This window comes from Magnolia sinica, chromosome 18, assembly GCF_029962835.1.
Source record: "Magnolia sinica isolate HGM2019 chromosome 18, MsV1, whole genome shotgun sequence".
Classification (NCBI taxonomy): Eukaryota; Viridiplantae; Streptophyta; class Magnoliopsida; order Magnoliales; family Magnoliaceae; genus Magnolia; species Magnolia sinica.
The window spans coordinates 2,365,645-2,383,768 of NC_080590.1; the positions used below are offsets into that span (position 1 = coordinate 2,365,645).

At 39.8% G+C, this 18,124-nt stretch overlaps 2 protein-coding genes and 1 long non-coding RNA gene across 3 annotated transcripts in view; 1 reads left to right on the forward strand and 2 right to left on the reverse strand.

The window, feature by feature from the left end:
• The window catches only part of LOC131232564 (protein MODIFYING WALL LIGNIN-1), an 89,755-nt gene that overhangs the window by 67,140 nt on the left and 4,491 nt on the right, over positions 1-18,124 (forward strand). The gene's annotated exons all lie outside the window — the stretch shown is intronic.
• On the reverse strand, positions 265-7,195 carry LOC131232562 (uncharacterized). Its single transcript, XM_058228875.1, has 10 exons — positions 6,866-7,195; positions 4,808-4,873; positions 4,474-4,654; positions 3,859-4,055; positions 3,689-3,739; positions 3,496-3,587; positions 3,297-3,361; positions 2,848-2,942; positions 934-1,038; positions 265-813 (listed from the first exon to the last, which is right to left on the reverse strand). The coding sequence occupies exons 1-10, from the start codon at positions 7,178-7,180 to the stop codon at positions 676-678; spliced, it is 1,305 nt and encodes a 434-aa protein (XP_058084858.1). The 5' UTR covers positions 7,181-7,195; the 3' UTR covers positions 265-675.
• Positions 8,997-14,239, reverse strand: LOC131232567 (uncharacterized). The gene is made up of 4 exons (XR_009164882.1): positions 13,865-14,239; positions 11,537-11,614; positions 11,347-11,453; positions 8,997-9,377 (listed from the first exon to the last, which is right to left on the reverse strand). It is a non-coding gene; the product is annotated as an uncharacterized LOC131232567 (long non-coding RNA).

Below are 18,124 nucleotides of genomic sequence, written 5' to 3' on the forward strand. Positions count from 1 at the left end.
CATGCAGTCAATAAAACATTTATTTTTATTTTTATTTTACGACAAATATTTGTTAAATCAAGAATATGTTATATTTCGAATAAATAAAATTAAAATTATCAAAATTTTGCATGCTAAATGTACCCTTAGTTTTGTTTATTGGTTTAAATTCAATAAAAGTATATCTATTTTAATCCAGTTTTCTCATTGTGTTTAAGAGGAATGCTGGTTCCGGTCAACCTTTTATTTGGCTGCAACCATTAGGGATACATTGGGGATGGCCTATCACATGAAGGGGTTCACGACATAAAAATATCTGGTTACCACAAATATCCAGTAACAGATTTGTTATATAACAGGTTCGGTTCTGAATATGTTGCACCAAGATTACTCACTGAAGTTACAAACGGTCTCTCCTAATCCTTCCTACCATCACCACCATCCTCATCACCATTTAGGTTGTCATGTTTCATCAGCATGTGGGCAGTTCTGAAAATTATCCACAGAAGGATGATACCAATGGCCCATGATTCGATTCAAGTTCCAAGATCTGAATGCTTACAGTCTTCGAAGCTACACTTGTGACGGTTCTTGAGGAAGGGCAGTTGAACATCCAGAATCGATCATGGAAGTTGTGATTTGAGTATGAGATCAATGCCATATAGTATGTTGCTGACAAGCCGTCAAAAGAAGCTTCTATACCAAACAACCCTTGAAGCCTTTTCTCAACACAACTTCATCCAAATTCCTCCCTATGAATACAAGCTTGCTCATCCTTTTCTCATCAGGCCCCCATGGTTTGGCCGGGCAGCCATCGAGGGTGGAATGTACGCCCTGAAGGACCAAGGAAAAAATTATGAGATAGAAAACAGCTGTGCATCTGAGTCTATTTAACTTCCCTCACAATAATATATTCATATGAAAGAGCATGAGTGAGGGGAGCGAAAAGAGGACCTGAAAGACATAACGTTCATTGAAACCTTCTACAGACAAAACTCCCTTCATCCTGTACAAATCATCCCCTTTCTCATCGACCAGCCTCTCTAGCCAGTCATTAACCTGGTTAGCAAGCAAAAGATACACAATTAGTCGAAATTACCTAGTGGTGAGTTCAATAATACTCCATGACAAAACGAAATAAGAAAGAGGTGTTAGCTCCAGTGGTGACGGTAACATACAGTGGTAGCAAGCAGATGTGGGGACCACATGGTGTATGTATCCTATCCAACCCGTCCAAAATTCTGGTAGGCCACAGCACAGAGAACAAGGTCGGAAGGGACGCCTAGTCATGATTCTCACTGGGGGCCACCTGAGTTGCAGAACAGCCTAATTTTTGCCCTAAACTTACATCCATGGCAGATTAAGGGTCTGGACGGCCTCGATTCCATATAAACAGCATTGTGGGCCCCCCACACAAATCAAGGGTCCGTCGGAAGAGCCTGATTTTTATCCTAACCCTTTTATCCGTGGAAAATTAAAGGTCTGGACAGTTTGGATTCCGTGTATAAACAACATTGTGGGCCCCCCATGCAAATCAAGGATGGGCATTCCCTTTCAACTTGTCCCATGTTCCGTGGCTGATGGTATAACGGAAGGCAACGTGTCTGATGGACGTCTTGGATGTCGTGAATAATCACATGGACTCCTAGTTTACAGTTGTACCGGTACCACTGGACTGCAGCCCAATAAGAAAAAGGAAGGACATGTAGCTGCTGACCCAGAGACAAGTGATTTGATTTAATGATGTAGAGAGATTCTATACCCAATCATAGTTATTGCCAAGATAAGTATTTTCATTGTTAGTGGCGTTGGAGTCTGGTAAGGGAGAAAAGACAGGTCTATCAACATCTGGAAGCAGTTACGGAACCCCTAACACCACTCAAGTAGTTGCCAAACAATTTGTGACACTAATGTTTGTAATATTGCTTAATTCTGTTTTACAAGCATTTTAAACAAATGGGCTAGGTAGTTTTGAGATGGGAAAGACAGGGCACTGCTACCATTCTTCCTTTATGGGCTCTCGTCAAACAATGAACAACTATTGAAGAGGCAGGAACAACTGCTTCAGTTGAATCTCCGAGAATTATTAATCAGTGGATTCCAATATAGAACAAGCAGGGGGGAACTTTGGATCGATTCCCACCCTCCAACAATGCGAGATAGACTTCTCCAGGAACATCACACTTCTGCAACCTCCTCTGACTTTCATTTTTTAATAGAACCCTTTCATGTGAAACAGAAAAAAGATGCTGAGTACTACTTGTTCTTGGCCTCATTCAATTTTTCACTGAAGAATGCCACACGCCTGCCTCCCTTACTCAACATTGCACCAATTGTCATCCCCGATATGAACCATTTGACTTTGAATGCCTCATCAAATTCTGGCATCTTTAGAACAGGAGAAGGCGAAGGAGTTCTTCCGTCTCCTCCTAGGACTTCCAACACAGCGAGGCGCGGCTGCACTTAGTAAAAGATTATGGTGCATATGGATGCCCAGTTGAACTAAATTGCCAAAATCCAATCCAATATGGATAGAATTGAGCAAAGTGACGGTCACGAGTTTTTAGTAATTACAACCAAAGCCCTAATTGCAATCCTCTACATTTGAAGTTGGACCTGAAATTACCATGGTTTCAGTTTGGAGGCATACAAATATCACCAAAAAAGGAATGTAGGCTGCACACCAATTCTTCTCTTTGTACTGGGCAATCTCAGCCCCTTCTATACATAGAAATTTCTTTCTTTTTCTTAATAACAGTGTCAGGCATAAGATCAGAGTGACTCATTGGCATAGATAAAATAGAAGAAAAGAAATGCTCTTGATGAGAAAAGGGGGGGGGTAGGAGAAGAAATGAAATAGAAGATAACCTCGTCCAGATCCAGAGTACCCTCAGAAACTATGCTGACACTGGAGACAGCAGAATCATGTACATGGTCATGATGATGGTGTCCTTCATGGTGTTCTGGTGTAAGAAAATTCCAGAATCATGTACAGTTTATTGTTATAAAAATAATAATAATAAAAATAAAATCACAGATGGCTCGTTTTTTAATCAATTTAATGCCCTTACTTTTATGGATTATAACACCGCTTTATGCTAAAAGAAAGGCATTATTTTCCTATTTTGCCTGAAGTTTTCAATTTTCCACTTTTGCTGTTTCATAATGGCCATTACCATTATAATTTATACCATGATCACACAGCCAGCTGTTATAAGGCCATAACACGATTATTTAAACCTTGCGTAAACATAACTAGTACTTGGAATCATGAATTAAAAAAATAAAACATAATTACATTAGATATGAAGAATTACCATGACCACCATCTTTATGATGAGTTGTATCATGGGATCCATCTGCATGAACTTCGGTCTCAATTCTGCAAAACCGCAAACATCAAGCTGCTTTAGAAATTGGAGCTCATGTAGTTATATTCGCTGTAATAAACATCATAAGAAGATGCTCTTTGATGAATAACAGATTGAAGTCACTAGATAAAGCCATGTCACGGACCTATCAAGATCGTATCCACCAATTCCTAAAACAAAGTCCATGTCAACAACACCAAATTTAGCTTGTTTAATTTGTGCCATCGCATTGATATGCTGCAATGACAAACATGTATCAGGAGATCAAAGAGAGGAGAGAGCACAGTAGATTCAGCAAAAGATGGTGCGGGCGTCCATCTACGAGAAAATATACTGACCTTAATTTTGTGAGTCATTGCCTCCAAGTCAGCCTCACTTACCAAATCTATCTGCCAAAAAATTCAATAGATGGATTGAAATAGGGGCACATAAGCTCCATGCGTAGGGATGATTCCAGTGGAATCAGACAAAAAGAAGACATGGTACTGTGTAGTGCATGTATGCTCACCTTGTTCAATATGATCCGGTCTGCATATGCAACTTGTTCTACTGCCTCATTCACCACCCATCTCGGTTTCACTTCATTCAAATGCTGCATAGCATGCTTGCAGTATACCAAAGTAACAACACCGTCAAGTTTCACATAGCGTGAAACCAGGTCATCTGTACAGAATGTCTCAATTGCAGGAGCTGGTTTTGCAAGGCCTGCAGAGAGGATATCATAGAATTCTATGAATCCATCAAGGTCTCAAAAAGCAGCACCTATTGCAATCCACTACTTTTTACTGGAAACTAGAACACCATTTAATGAATGGAAGAATGTAATATCACATAAAATCTCCAATGGCAATAAGACACAGGGAGGAAAAGTGAAACTCCAAGCTTCTATCACACTGAACAAACATGTATGAAACAATTTTATAATGAAGTATTTGCTAATGAATATAGTGGAGAATCTAGGTGAAATTTCAACAATACAATCATTGATCAGTTTATAAATTTGGAGGTGAGAACAGAACCAGATGCTAGCCTAAACTGAACCTATGTTTCCCTGTCAAGAAACAGTTTCAATATCATACTTCCCAAAGTTTATTCCCATTGGTGCATAAAAAGCAATAAATACCTGTTGTTTCTATAACAATATGGTCAAACTTATCCCGCTTTTTCTTGACCAACTCCAAAAGCATTTTAACTAGATCCCCTCTCACAGTACAACATAGGCAACCATTGTTAACCATGACAATATCCTCAGCCACAGATGAATGATTCGCAACCAACGAACTGTCTATGTCCACCTCCCCAAACTGAAATACAAAGAAAATAAGTGTCAACATATGTATATGTAGAAACAGAGCCTATGCCAACTAGACTATAGGTGGTGAATTAAAAATAAAATAAAATAACATTTTGCAAAAGTTGAAAGCAATTCTAGAAACGAAGACAGGAAACATGGGTACCTCATTCTCTATGACGGCAATCCTTTTTCCATGTTGAGCAGTTAAAATGTGGTTGAGGAGAGTGGTCTGTCATAGACACTTAATAGTCAAATAACTTGATTGCATGGAAACTAGTTTTTAGTGAAACAACAGATGATGAAAATCTTTAGCTTCATGGGTTCATCGAAACAAGCATAAACAAGAAAATAGCAGGATTTATGATCTTAGAGCGAAGCCAGTCAAACAGCAGTTTGTTCAAAAGCAGACCATGGTTAAGTGATCCAGACCATCAGTCAGATGGGCACCATTATGGATGGACCAGGCCCCATAAGAATCCCACATTGGAAAATCTTAGCCTCCGACCTTGGAACATATTTTAGTTGAATGTCGATAATGCTCAGCCATTGATTTACAAGCCACAAATTGCAAGGTTTGGTTGTCCTATCAAGGTGATAATTGATTTATAGGGACGGTCATTCATGGTCGGTTCAACAGACCACGGCCTAGATCACCATAAGACCCACCTGTACAAAACTGAAATCCCAAACGGACCATGCATATTGTCAGGTCAGAGATCCCATAATTCCGACGGAAAACATTTCCTTTGCAGTGCTTCCTAACACAGACATATCGTAGCTCCCCACATCCGCTATGATAACCCATGAAAGATTAGTGAAGAAAATATAAGATGAAACATCAAAATTCCTGTGGATCATCATTTCTTGCTTATCTTGCTGACTCACCATTACATGTCCACTACTTTCTCAAAATCAGGGGGAAAACATCAGAATGCATTATATCATATCTGGAATCTATCATGATCATAGTTTAGAAACCCGAAAACTTGAATGGGCACAAAAGTGCATTGGGTCAAGTTGACTAAAGACTCAGACAAAGCTCAAAAGTCAAAACTCAAAATTTTATGATTACTTTTAAATATAAAAGTATTTATAATGTATAAATTAATAAAAACATGAAAGGTTTGTCAAAAATCTGAAAACCCTAGCAAAATCCAACTCAACTTGATTCAAAAAAAAAAACAACAACAACAAAAACGAGTTTCTCATCAACTTGACTGAAAATCCAATCAAGCTTAAAAACTATGATTGCGATAGATTCATCCAGCGATGCAATACAAATGTTCCTCTCGCGATACAGATATGTATTAAAATTTATTGTTGTAATAGTTTGTACCATTGATACATCCTGATACACACAATAGCACCATAGTATAGTCAATATGTTCCTTCCCAGAAAAATTCAAAGCAATTCAATATCTTGTCAAGGTTAATAACATCAGGATGTATCAAAATGTATTGGAAATGTATAGGGTTTTCAATTGGCAGGGCTTGGGGTTGTCCAAGGCCTGGGTTTTGAACTGTTTGAGGAGGGCCCATCAGGCTGGCCCTAATCAAAATTTTGATTGTGGAAGGTCTGGGCCTGGCCCATTGACAGGCCTTGAAATGTATTTCAATAAATTCATCCAGCAAGGGATGTTTTTAAGTGATTTTTTGAACTTTGTTCAAAATCACTAACTGTCAAATGGGCAACAGCATACATTTAAATTCCAATATGATAAATGAAAAGAGGTATAGTACAATGCTTGGCCGATAGTTTGTATAGCACTTTCAGATTTCCCTCTGTGTAAAAGTGGGGCCGTGGTTCAGTGATCCAATCCATTGATATGATGGGTTTTATCCTGGATGGGCCGTGCACCAGAAATCTCGCAGGCTAGAGATCGTAGCTATAGAATATTTAGCCTTCTTCAGTTGAATGTGAACCATAGTGGCATTTTCATTTGCACCACCTATTGAATGGTTAGGAGTTCCAACTCGAAGAGTTTCCATGCATGGGCCATCCACAGTTGGTTCTGTTGTATCAATGGCTAAGTATCACTGAACCATTGGCCCCACTTGTAAAAGCTGAAAACCCAAAACTTTACAGTACAAATATTCAGCCTGAGCATTGTAGAATTTCCCGATGAAAGAAGATTTGAGGAAACCTAACCGTTGTAGTTCCGGAATTTAGAGCATGAATTCAAATTTTCTAGAAATAAATGTTAAAGAATAAAACGCTAACCTTTCCGGATCCTAGGAATCCAGTGATTACAGTCGCAGGGACACGATTATCAACGGCTAGTGAGGCTGAGACGGCCTCTGTGGCGGTATCTTGCATCAGGACCGAGCGTGTGGCAACGGCCCTGGAATTAGAGGGCAGGATTCTGCCATGGTTGTGGAAATTGAATCGATCGGAGACGAACGAGTGGAGGCTTCGGAGGCATCGAGAGATTGCGAGAGGAGAAATAGAGAGATGATCGGTTGTTGGAGGAGGAGAAAGTAGGGATCGTTTTAAGGTTTTAGATGCTGTTCTTGAAATCAACAAACCGACAGCCATGGAAATTCCGATAGAGAAATGGGTGCTTAAACCCTAGAAGGGTTTTGAAAGGCGGGGTTTATATAGACGGGGTTTGCCCGCTCCACAGTAGGGGAATTTCCTCCAACAGGGAGCCCGTGCAGCTAAAAGCTGTGTGGAGCCCACCGTCATGTGGTATGACATCCCCTCCGTCCATAATTTGGAACAGCTCATTTTACGACGTGATCAAAAGAATCAGATCAATCCAAAACAAAACCACAGGAAAAAGGTGGGGATAGGGATGCCTACCATTAAAACCTTCGTTAGGGTTACCCAAGTTTTGGATCAAGCTCATATTTGGAATTTAACCTATTACTCATGTGAATCACCTTATAAACGGGTTGGATGGCATATAAATACCCTTGCCCCCTCGAAGGTTTCAACGGTAGGTGGTCCTCATCTCTATTGTGTACTTGTGGACCACTTGGGTTTTGGATGCAAATGATGGACGGAGTGTATATTGCGCACACACGCGACGGTGGGCCCCACGTAGTTTTTTTTTGGTTGTACGGGCTTTCCCACACTTACACTTTTCTAGGAAATTTGCGTCCAGCCCCACATGAACACCGTGGACACGCACCTCTACACGTGCCAATCTTCCGGTGCGTCGGATCTCATTGACGCGTGAAGATAGCCATAGGCAAAACGACACGCTATTCTGCTCATCGGTTCTCATTCTAAAACCATCTGTTTGATTTGTCCACTGTGGCCCGCCCGAGGAATGAAAGGGCCTGTATATGGCAAACGTGCTTGCTCGTGGATAGAGAAGACTGCGTGAGATGGACTGGACGCTTCAGGGCACGGATGCCATGCGTGTGGGAGGTCGAATCCACTTCCCTCGGTTAACATCCCTTGGGCCAATATTCAGACCGGTACAGTCATCATGCAGGCGACACTTGTTTTAGAAACGTAATGACCAACGATCTGTATTCAATATACATGCATGGCCCACCTGATGATCATCCCTTATGCTTGGAATTCGTCATGTCCATGGGGGACGAGCCTAATGCATGGCCTTGATTCTCAACGTGTTCTCCACGTCGACAGAAGCCCGCCTTAAGTGAGGCCGGATACACCCTGATCCATAGCTCAACTGGTAGACTGATTGGATATACTTCGTTTCAACACTTGAGGTCTTGGTATCCATCCCTAGTGGGGGTGGCTAACAGTGCATGTACTGACAGTTGGTGTGTACTAACAAGCTTTATAAAAAAAAAAAAAAAAAGAAGCCCGCCTTAAATCTCAATAAGGTACAACCCTGATGAGAGAAGACCCGGTGGGCCGGGACCGGGTTGGCTTGGGCCCGAGTTGGAACAAGTACACTATTTTCCTCCACCAGGTTAGGCCACTGACAGCCCCATCCCTCACATTTGCGTTATGGGGATGATGTTGCTGCATGATTCGGGTGATCTAGGCCACCCATTTGGTGCCACGGCTACCAAACAGATTCCCATTGTAGAATTACTCTGGCCCACCAATTTTGTACGTTGAATGAAGACTGTGGACCCCTTTTTTTAACCATCCATGGATGGACTATCGCAACAAGTATCATCATGCAACAGAAGATTCCAGAATTTGCAACAGCGTGCTACTGAAGAAGCACATGCACTTCTGCTAGTAATCACTGTACACATGGCACAAATGTAACCAGAATGCTGATCTATTTGGACACTAACAAGAATGGGCCATTCCCTCAAATCACACGGTTTGGATGCTTCTAGCTTGCCTTGGTCGGGCATTTTACAAACCACTCATTTGTGATGCTAAAAAGGTTTTCCACTCATTTGTATTTAAAAAATGGCTTCAAATGAATCTCGTTTTCAGCAATGACATTGTTTCTTTGCCGAGATGGTACAAATAACATTATTTCTTTATCCTTTAAAAAAAAAAAAAAAAAAAAAAAAAACATTGTTTCTTTGCCGAGATGGTACAAACTACCTTCAATCATCACATGCTGTAGAGTTATACGCTATTTTGATCATTTTGCTTGCAAGTTGGTTAACAGCATTTGTTACAGCAGCAGCTAAACCAACCCCTATACTCTCTCACAGAACTTACATGGACAAAGGTGAAGGAGATTCTTGGGAAAAACACAAGCAGACAACAGCACAAAGGAATAACTGCAAAAGCAGTGTGCCACGCACCTGTCTATTCGCCGACTGCAATGAAAGGGACTCCCCTGAGAAAATGAAGGACGGGAATTAATACTTTCTTCTAGCTAAAGTAATCAGAATCCAAGTAAAAATAAGGGGGAAGATTTTATCCATAGTGAACATGTGTGAGGCTTCCACTGAGGAAGTGCTATAGCCCAAGTTTTAGAGCAAAAATGGTGGTGACTCATCCACTGTATACATGGATATTGTATGGCAATCCAGACATTCAAATTGCTGACAGCATTGTGAGTGGTGGGTAACCTAAAACTCACATTGAGCAGATGATCATAGCCATCTTATTTTGCAAGCTGAATTTGGACACACTATTCTACTTTAAACCATTCATTTGATAGCTAACAATTGGATGGCTAGGGTTTGCTCAGTCAGTTTGCTTTTCTAGCCATGCTTCATCCACAACATGCATTTGGATAGCTGTACATTGTGCCATTTTTGTGAAGGATGAGTAAACACCATTTTCAAAATGGTGGTGAACTACCACAGAGTCTTGCCCCAAGTTTTTTGGGGACCTGTAAAATAAAGATCTCATGAACCCCACAAAAATGCAAGGAACACAGTCATTTTTGCTGCTTGGTAGAGATTTCAGATTCAAGTGAGCTACATGAGACAAGCGAATGATCAGATATACCCACAAATTACTTTTCTGACCAAAAAAGTGTCAAATGATTAGTTTCACCAAAACCAACTAAACAAATGATGATTAGAGGTAATATATGAATAAGAATAAAAGCAAGTCACCCAAAGAGCAAACTACAGACGACTACACATGTTTTGGACGACTATAAATACAGTTTGTTAATCATCCACTTAACCAAAGATTGGAATAAAAGAGATTTGACAAAGCCCACATGTTTCTGCAGCACGTGGAATATCTGAGCAATGCACCACATGGACCCTCCGTGTAGATGACCTTGCTCAAAAGCAGGGCAATCAGCTCATAAGTGGATAACACGCGTGCAATACAATTGATAGTTAAAAAGAAAAATAAATAAAAATAAATAAAAATCCGCTAACAGTCTGCATTCAACATGCACATTTGGCCAACCTGATGAGTTAAACCACCTGAGGCGGGTCACCTGACCTGAATGGTGAGGTCCCCCCAATGCACGGCTCATATGTCCAAAACATGCGACAAGGCTGGCAAATGTGATCACTTGTGGAGGTGTGGCGTGTGGAAGCTCATGTTTGGGTCTGAATGGTGGAGCCCACCCAATGCATGGCTCATATGTCCCAAACATGTGACGAGGCTGGCAAATGTGATCACATGTGGAGGTGTGACGTGTGGAATCTCATGTATGGGCACAACGAAACTCTAAATATGAATAATAGACACCCCTACACTAGGGTTCCCAAGACCACCTTTAAGTATGCTTATGAACAAGAAGCGAACTATCACTTGCATACAAATAACAGAAATGCCCTTTTAAGGATGACAACTACAGATAACGTAATCATAAAATTCAAAAAAGGGACAATAGTAGCCCTGGTCCTCTTAACAATGTTTGCCCCTATCTTCCCACTAATCAGATTTTAAGAAGTAAGTTTTGACAGAAATTTTGTTACAGAAAATCTCTGCCATCTGAAATTAATAATATGACCATGAATCTCATGCATGTAGTGGTCCCCGAACCCAACCCCCATCCCCCCCCCCCCCCCCCAAAAAAATAAAAATAAAAAATGAAAGGTCTGATACATTCTACATCAAACTGGGCACACATAGAGAATGCTGTCAAGAAAAGTGTAACATAAGTTCCATATCAAGCAGCTTATTTATCGAAATCAATGGATGAGTCACCAATACATGAATATGTAATAACTATCCCTGTTTCTTCTAAGAATCAAATCATCAGAAACTGGAACAAAAAAATATACAGTGACAAAAGTGAAAATGGTAGTACTAACTGAACAGTAGATTATACAAAATTTACAAAAGAGCACTTGAATATAAACTACTATGATTTTGTATACGTGTCTTACCAACCCCCATGCCTAGAGAAATAGTCGTTGTCCAATGACACAGCAAGAGCAACAGCCACAGCCCTTTCTGATAGAGTCAATGGGCGGCTAATTTCTAATTCTTGAATCTGAAGCACAGAGAGCAAGAAGGTTAGTGAAACATTGACTTAAGTTAACATACAACATTAGCATAATTAATATTGATACTTACTGCATGAGCTGGCCCAGTCTTAGAAATTGGATCCGCATGCCCAAACCGGATGACGTACTGACCTGCATCGGTGAAGAGCTGCAAGGTGCAATATCATAGAAATCAGAAATTTAGTGTGGGTATTATCCTGAGAAATCAATGCAACATATGGACTGGACTTTTAAGTCTGGTTGCAAAGAGGATGGATACGGCACTAACTGCAGAAAGTTGTTTCACCAAGCATTTAGCAATCCAATCATCTTCCTTACAGATATGTTTCTGAAGTGTTCTAACCCTGTGATCAACATAAAATTTCAGCGAGTTCACATGTCATCATATATGTATTTTTTGTGCCAAACACTTCCTACTCTTTGCTTTTTGTCCTGCCAAACACTTGAACACTCCTCGACACGAACCTTCAAACTCTGTACTGAGAAAGTGTTCAAGTGATGTCATCAAAATTTTCATTTTTTAGATACTTTAACTGAGGTGTCTAAGCATATTCTCTGTAAAGTTTTCTTGCATTTTTTTTTTTTCTATGCAGAGTTCTTTGTCAAGCCAAAGATTTCTTGCTCCTTACCCACAAGTTTCCTCTATTCTCTTCATGTTGAAGAAACTATATGGACTCACTCTTAACTCTCTAGGTTAAGTTCACTCCTATTGGGTGCCCAACCCACATAAAAAAATCACGTTTTGTTCTTTTTTGCTCTTTAATTTCTTTTGCCAGGGTCTCTCTGAGTCTTTGAAGGGAGCAAGTGATGTTCGTTGTACTATTCATCATCATCATCATCAATACCTACTATTTCTTGAGGTGATTATTGCATGATTTCCAATGTTTGTTAATTGACTATTTTTTAGTTTAGACTACTATTAATTAGTTTTGATTAAAGTTATATGAATGTTATTTTAAAGTTCCTTTGAGTTTGTCCCCAAAAAAAATCTTTTTTATCTAATTTTTATTTATTTATGAATTTATTATTTTCATTAAAAAAATTATTATGGAAGTGTCTTTTGCCTAGATTCTGGAGTTCTCGACAAGAACACTTTAGAAAAGTTTGAACTTAGCACCCATGGCATGTTTCCTGGTAACACTGCTAACTGGGAGGAAAGCTAATATCAGAACCGACATGGAAGCCAATGTGCATAATGTCCAATCCAGAAGACAATGCAAGGTGAAAATCGATATCATATCTTAGATCATTCCTAGCAGAAGGCTTCTAATCTTCTTACTGCTTCTATTGTCATGCTACTTTTATCTTAGATCATTCAGCTTTTGTTGCCAAATGAGCATGCGCATACTTTATTTTCAAAGAAATTCAGGACAATTACACAAAATAAGTATCAATTTTTATTTTTATTTTTGTGGAAACAACACAATTTTGAAAGTTACATGAATCCTTAGGCTTACATAGTAAGCACCCGTTTGTGCAAAGGGTAAAATTCCACCGTGTCTTGGCGTTTCTATTCAAATGTATCCAGGTCTCTAAAGAAGAGAACTCTGGTAAGGGTTGCAGCATCTGAAAGGAGGATGAGAGGAAGACATACAAGGATTTCAGATAGAGGTCGTGCAATGGAATCTGAAGGCAATGTTCACTTCTCAAAGTTAGAACCTGGGGAATTTCTGGCAAGACCATATCGTAAAGCTGACCCCAAAATAGCTAGGGCAAATAATGCAGAGGCGTTTTCACACCAGGCTCGAGTAGGATAGACCGTGGGATGCGGGGACACACTCGGGGTGGGTGACCCATGTGATTTGGGGCCCACGGGGGAGGTCTCGTGTTCGAGACTCCTCACCGGAGGTGATTAATGCAGGGGCATTTCACACCGGGGTCGAATGAGGTAGCCCGTGGGATGTGGGGACACTCAGGGTGGGTGGCCCATGTGATTTGGGGCCCATGAGCCCATGAGGGGGGTCGGCCGAGGTCATAACCCGTGAGATGTGGGGCCTGGGCTATGAGATAAAGGGATTAATTCGCCATACTCTAACAGCTCGAACTAGAGCAAGTGGTTAATCGTCTTGCATTAGCAAAGCTATGATGACGAGAATTCAAATTTCAAACCACTCTGACTCCAAACAGTTGAGGATGGAATCTCATTAAAAGGATGCCATTTTCCAATCTCTTTCCTTCCATCTTCCTATAAAAACAAAATGGCCAGGGCCCATCCTGTTGGATTGGATCAGAGCAGCCCCATTCAACCAACCCCAAAAGACCTCTAAGAGTGCAACCAGAAAGCACAATAACTAGGAATGTAGATGTGCAACAGGTAGCATTGGCATCACACGTATTTCACAGCCAATACAAATTACCTCACATGCTAAACACTATTCACTGAAGGAAAAGAGACAACCTCAAAGCCGATGCCCCTCCAGTCACGATCAATCTCAGCAAGCACGTTCCCATCACTATCCTTTAAAGTAAATGTCCAGTTCCAAAAACCAGGATTTTCAACCACTGCAAACTGCCTCTTCCTGTAAATAATTGTAACAAAGCTTAAATGAAAGAGAGTTCACATAAGAAATATGGATGAAAATGCAGATAAGCCTTCTGAACCTAATTGCAATAAGAACATAGGGTTACATTGGCTTGATTATAAAAAGATGTATAGAGAATGAAGCTAAGATTCAAAATTCTATGAATGAAAATCATTCTTCCTGCAAAAGTAGGTTGGTGTGTGTTGATGGGGCTTATTATGTGGTTGCCCATTGCCCTTCCAGGTAGCTTTACCTGGGTTTCCCTTCTAAGAAACCCTAGCACCAATGGTGATTGATGTTTTCATCCCTCGCTTCACCAACAATAATTTCATTTTGTTTCTCAGGACTTATCTTTTCTTGCATCAAGTGGTATCAGCACAAGTTTTTCTTCAGTTGGAAGTATCCGATCCCTCCTCAGTTCATCTGTTTTGCTTGGCTAGCTGGTCGCAACAGAATTCTTATGGTGGATAATTTGGTCAAGAGAGGCATGCAGATTGTTAACGTTTGCTTATGCTATATGTGTGAAGCTGAATCGGTTAACCACCTGTTGGTTTATTGTTCGTTCACGTCCAAAATTCGGGTCGAGTTTTGTTAGATATTTTCAGCAAGTTGGTGTGTTCCTGAATCAGCGGCCAGCCTGCTCTCTTCTTGGAATGGGTTCAAAGTAGGGAAGGTCAAGTCTACCATTTGGCGAATGGCCATTATTGCGATCTGGTGGGCCGTCTAGGAGGAAAGAAATGATCATTGTTTTAATGACGTTTCCTCGTCCGCTAAGGTGGTGGGATCTAGGGCCAAAAAGTTGGTGATCGAATGGGCTTCTAATGTTAAGGATTTAAAGTTTTTCGATTTTAGCGTTCTAGGCTTTTAGGGTTTGTCTGCTATCTCAGCAGTCCTGGCCTTCTCTTTCTTGCTTTGTTGTTCTTTCTTTAGTCTCTCTCTCTCTCCTTCTGTTGTTTCTCTTCTCTTCTTTTTAATAAAGTTTTTTTTTTTTTTTTTTTTAAAGCCTGAAATCTTGCATATCCTATTTAATTTTCATGTCCTGCATCAGCATCAAAGCACAAATTTGAATCCAATTGTGACGCATGGAAGAGTTGGAAACAATGAGAAGAAGATCACCGTCTTCCTCAAGTAGGTAAAACCTTGAATCCACGAGATTAAAAAAAAGGGGGGAAATTTGAAATTGTATTATTGAATAATAATCTGGAATGTGCGATTACACTACTTATACAAACGACTCAAACCCTAATTGAAGTCCTAATTCGACTAGAACAGAAATTACCCAAAATAGTAACTTTTTTTTTTTTCAAAAATTGAAAGTCCTAAATTAACCTTACTAGAGCATTCCTGGCATGATTACAATCAATTTCAAAAAAAGACAGAGATCCAAACCTCTAAAACGAAGGAGATATGGCAAAATTAAAATTTACTAAAAATAGTATTATTATTTTTTCCCTAAAACCACAATTTTGAACCGGAAGGGTGTGTTTTCTCGTGAAACAGACAAATGTAACCTGCTATGGGGTTGGTTGAACCCGGCTGGCCTGCTACATAAAGATCAATAGCTCGTGCGTTCTGTGACGATACCCGGGTCAAAAGTTATGGCTGATTTACGGTCCAAACTTCGAACGGCAATTTCTCCCTATCCAGAAGTCGATCTGAACAACCCTGGGGCTCAGTTACGTCATGCCCTACGTAGGACTGGGCCCGGATTTAATGGACTACATCCGCTCTCATTTGGGCTTATTTCGGCCCAGCTGTGCCAAGAATACGTCTGTGGCCTGCTCTACATCATATCGTCTCTTGTCTGCCCCTGACCCGAACAAAATGGTATCATCAGCTTATTGTGGATGGGAGCAACAGAATCCTGAATTTCTTATAGACATAACTTGAAAAAAAGGAAAAAGAAAAAGTAGAAGAAGAAGAAGCACATGATTGCTGCCTATTTTCCACTGGAATTGCATAGTAAATTCTTCTCATAGGAGACATTCCAGTCATTTCATTGGGTGTAGTGGTTGGGTTGTTTTATATCATTTTTTAAAATATTTTTTGGGTTTCTTTAGAGGTAGTGCATTTTATACTTGTCTTCATTTAGCATGGCCTTATTACATGTTTTAGACCTTATTCATAACATTTGGATTCTGAACCTGCATGCATTCTTCTTTGCTAAATACATTACAGTTAATAATCAAAATTTGTAGAATTAGATTGTAATGGCGGAAAAGGATTCATGTTGCCAACCCCAGTTAGTTGGGATAAGGCGTAGAAGATGACGACGACGATGATGAATCAAAATGTGTAGAATGTAGGTTTTCTCCAGACAATTAGATTCTGCAGATTTGCTTATCTTAAAATTTTACATGCTACCTTGCGATCTGTAAGGATCTCAAAAGTGGAAACCAATGAAAATGAAGATTGATGATTTTGTCAAATTGTCAGAGAAGGCTACAAAGATGGTATGTGCATTTCAGTCTTCCTGAATTGTCAGAGCAACTAAGCTGAAGATTTAAGAAGATCCCAGTACTTACATTGCCAATAACTCGTCCTACTGGGAACAGATGTTATCCATGTTTCTATGGAAAAGAAAAACCAGATCTTGCTATAAACTAGTTCAACCAAACTGCAAAAGTTTTAGCTTGATCCATGTCTTCTTTAGGGAAGGTATCATGGTTAACTTAAAATATTTGGTTTGCATATATCCAACCACACCAAAAAAGAAAAGACAAAAGAAAGAAAATAAAATAAAATCAATTATCATGCTCAAAACATGGAGATGAAATTGATGGAATATCAGTCTCTTGTATGAACACTAATATCGTTTCACTTATCATTATCTCTAAGATCGAAGTAGTCTTTGAGTTGGTCATCAAACCCTTGCTTCCAGTTTTTGAAAATTAACTATTGCTGGGCTCTGGCACCGTGATATGTACAGAACTTTGGAACCTTAGAAAAAGGTGATTCATGTGTTGATATTCCCAGGTATTATACAATAGCCATGTCGAGGATAGCTGCCTGCACTATCTTAAAGTTATAATTAGGAAATATCTGCAACTCAAACTCCTCTTAGATGAGTAATTGGAGAAATCTGAGTTAGAGCTACTATAGCAGTAGTACCCCCTATAGGGTCTTAAGCTATGCAAGGCCTTCACCTGTTTGAATTGAAGAAGGCTCGGTGACAGTAACTGAACTGGAACAAACAGTTTTTAGAGTTGCATTGGGTTAGCGCATACTGTTGTGTTCTCTTCCATCTCACTCCTTAATCTTGCTTAGTGTTTCTTTTCTTTTTTCATTTGTGTCACATTAACTTGTTGGAATTTGCTTAAAAGCTGTCTTCACTATCTTAAAGTTATGTTCAGGAAATATCTGCAACTCAAAATTCCTCTTACATGAGTCATTGGAGAAATCTGAGTTAGAGATACTATAGCAGCAGTGTCCCCCATAGGGTCTTAAGCTATGCAAGCCCTTCACCTGTTTGAATTGAAGGAAATTTGGTGACATTAACTGGACTGGAACAAATGGTTGTTTGAGTTGCATCGAGTTAGAATATACTGTTGTGGAGTTCTCTTCCATCTCACTCCTGGATCCTGCTTAGTGTTTCTTTTCCTTTTTCATTTGTGTCCCATTAACTTGTTGGAATTTGCTTAGAAGTGATGTGCTAGCTTGACCCTGAACCCCCAGGTAGAGGATTGATGTTATGTAGGTGGACCGTCCTTGAACTTTTGCCAAGCAATCACAAGAATTCCTGTTTCAAACTAATTGGTGAAACAGGATTAGTAAGGCTGACCCCAAATAGCTATATTGGTGATGTTGATGACTTGCATCCCAACAATTTCACTTGGGAATTAGGCAGTCCGTCTACTGGAGTTAATAAAGGAACCATTTCATCATTAATCACTACCAAAACGGAATTAAATGGTGCAAAGTTGAAAGACGAAACACTATTGACGAGCAAATTGAATTGAATCTAATGAATCCTCTCATATTAAGTTCCTATGTGATTATGTCTAAATGGGGGGAGCATTAGGCTGTGTTTGGATGTACAAGTAGATTTAATCGTTAACATTCAGTTTAATCAAGAGGAATGGCAAAAATAATGATGCTTCCTACTCATAGCAAGGAAGTTGCCTTAAATTGCACTT

Excerpts from the sequence above, each read along its gene's own strand:
- LOC131232562 (XM_058228875.1), bottom strand. The coding sequence starts at position 7,180 with ATGGCTGTCGGTTTGTTGATTTCAAGAACAGCATCTAAAACCTTAAAA. Across the intron at positions 4,056-4,473 it reads TATTGTTATAGAAACAACAG|GCCTTGCAAAACCAGCTCCT; the intron begins GTATTTATTGCT and ends TCCTCTCTGCAG. Across the intron at positions 2,943-3,296 it reads TCATAAAGATGGTGGTCATG|AACACCATGAAGGACACCAT; the intron begins GTAATTCTTCAT and ends TTCTTACACCAG.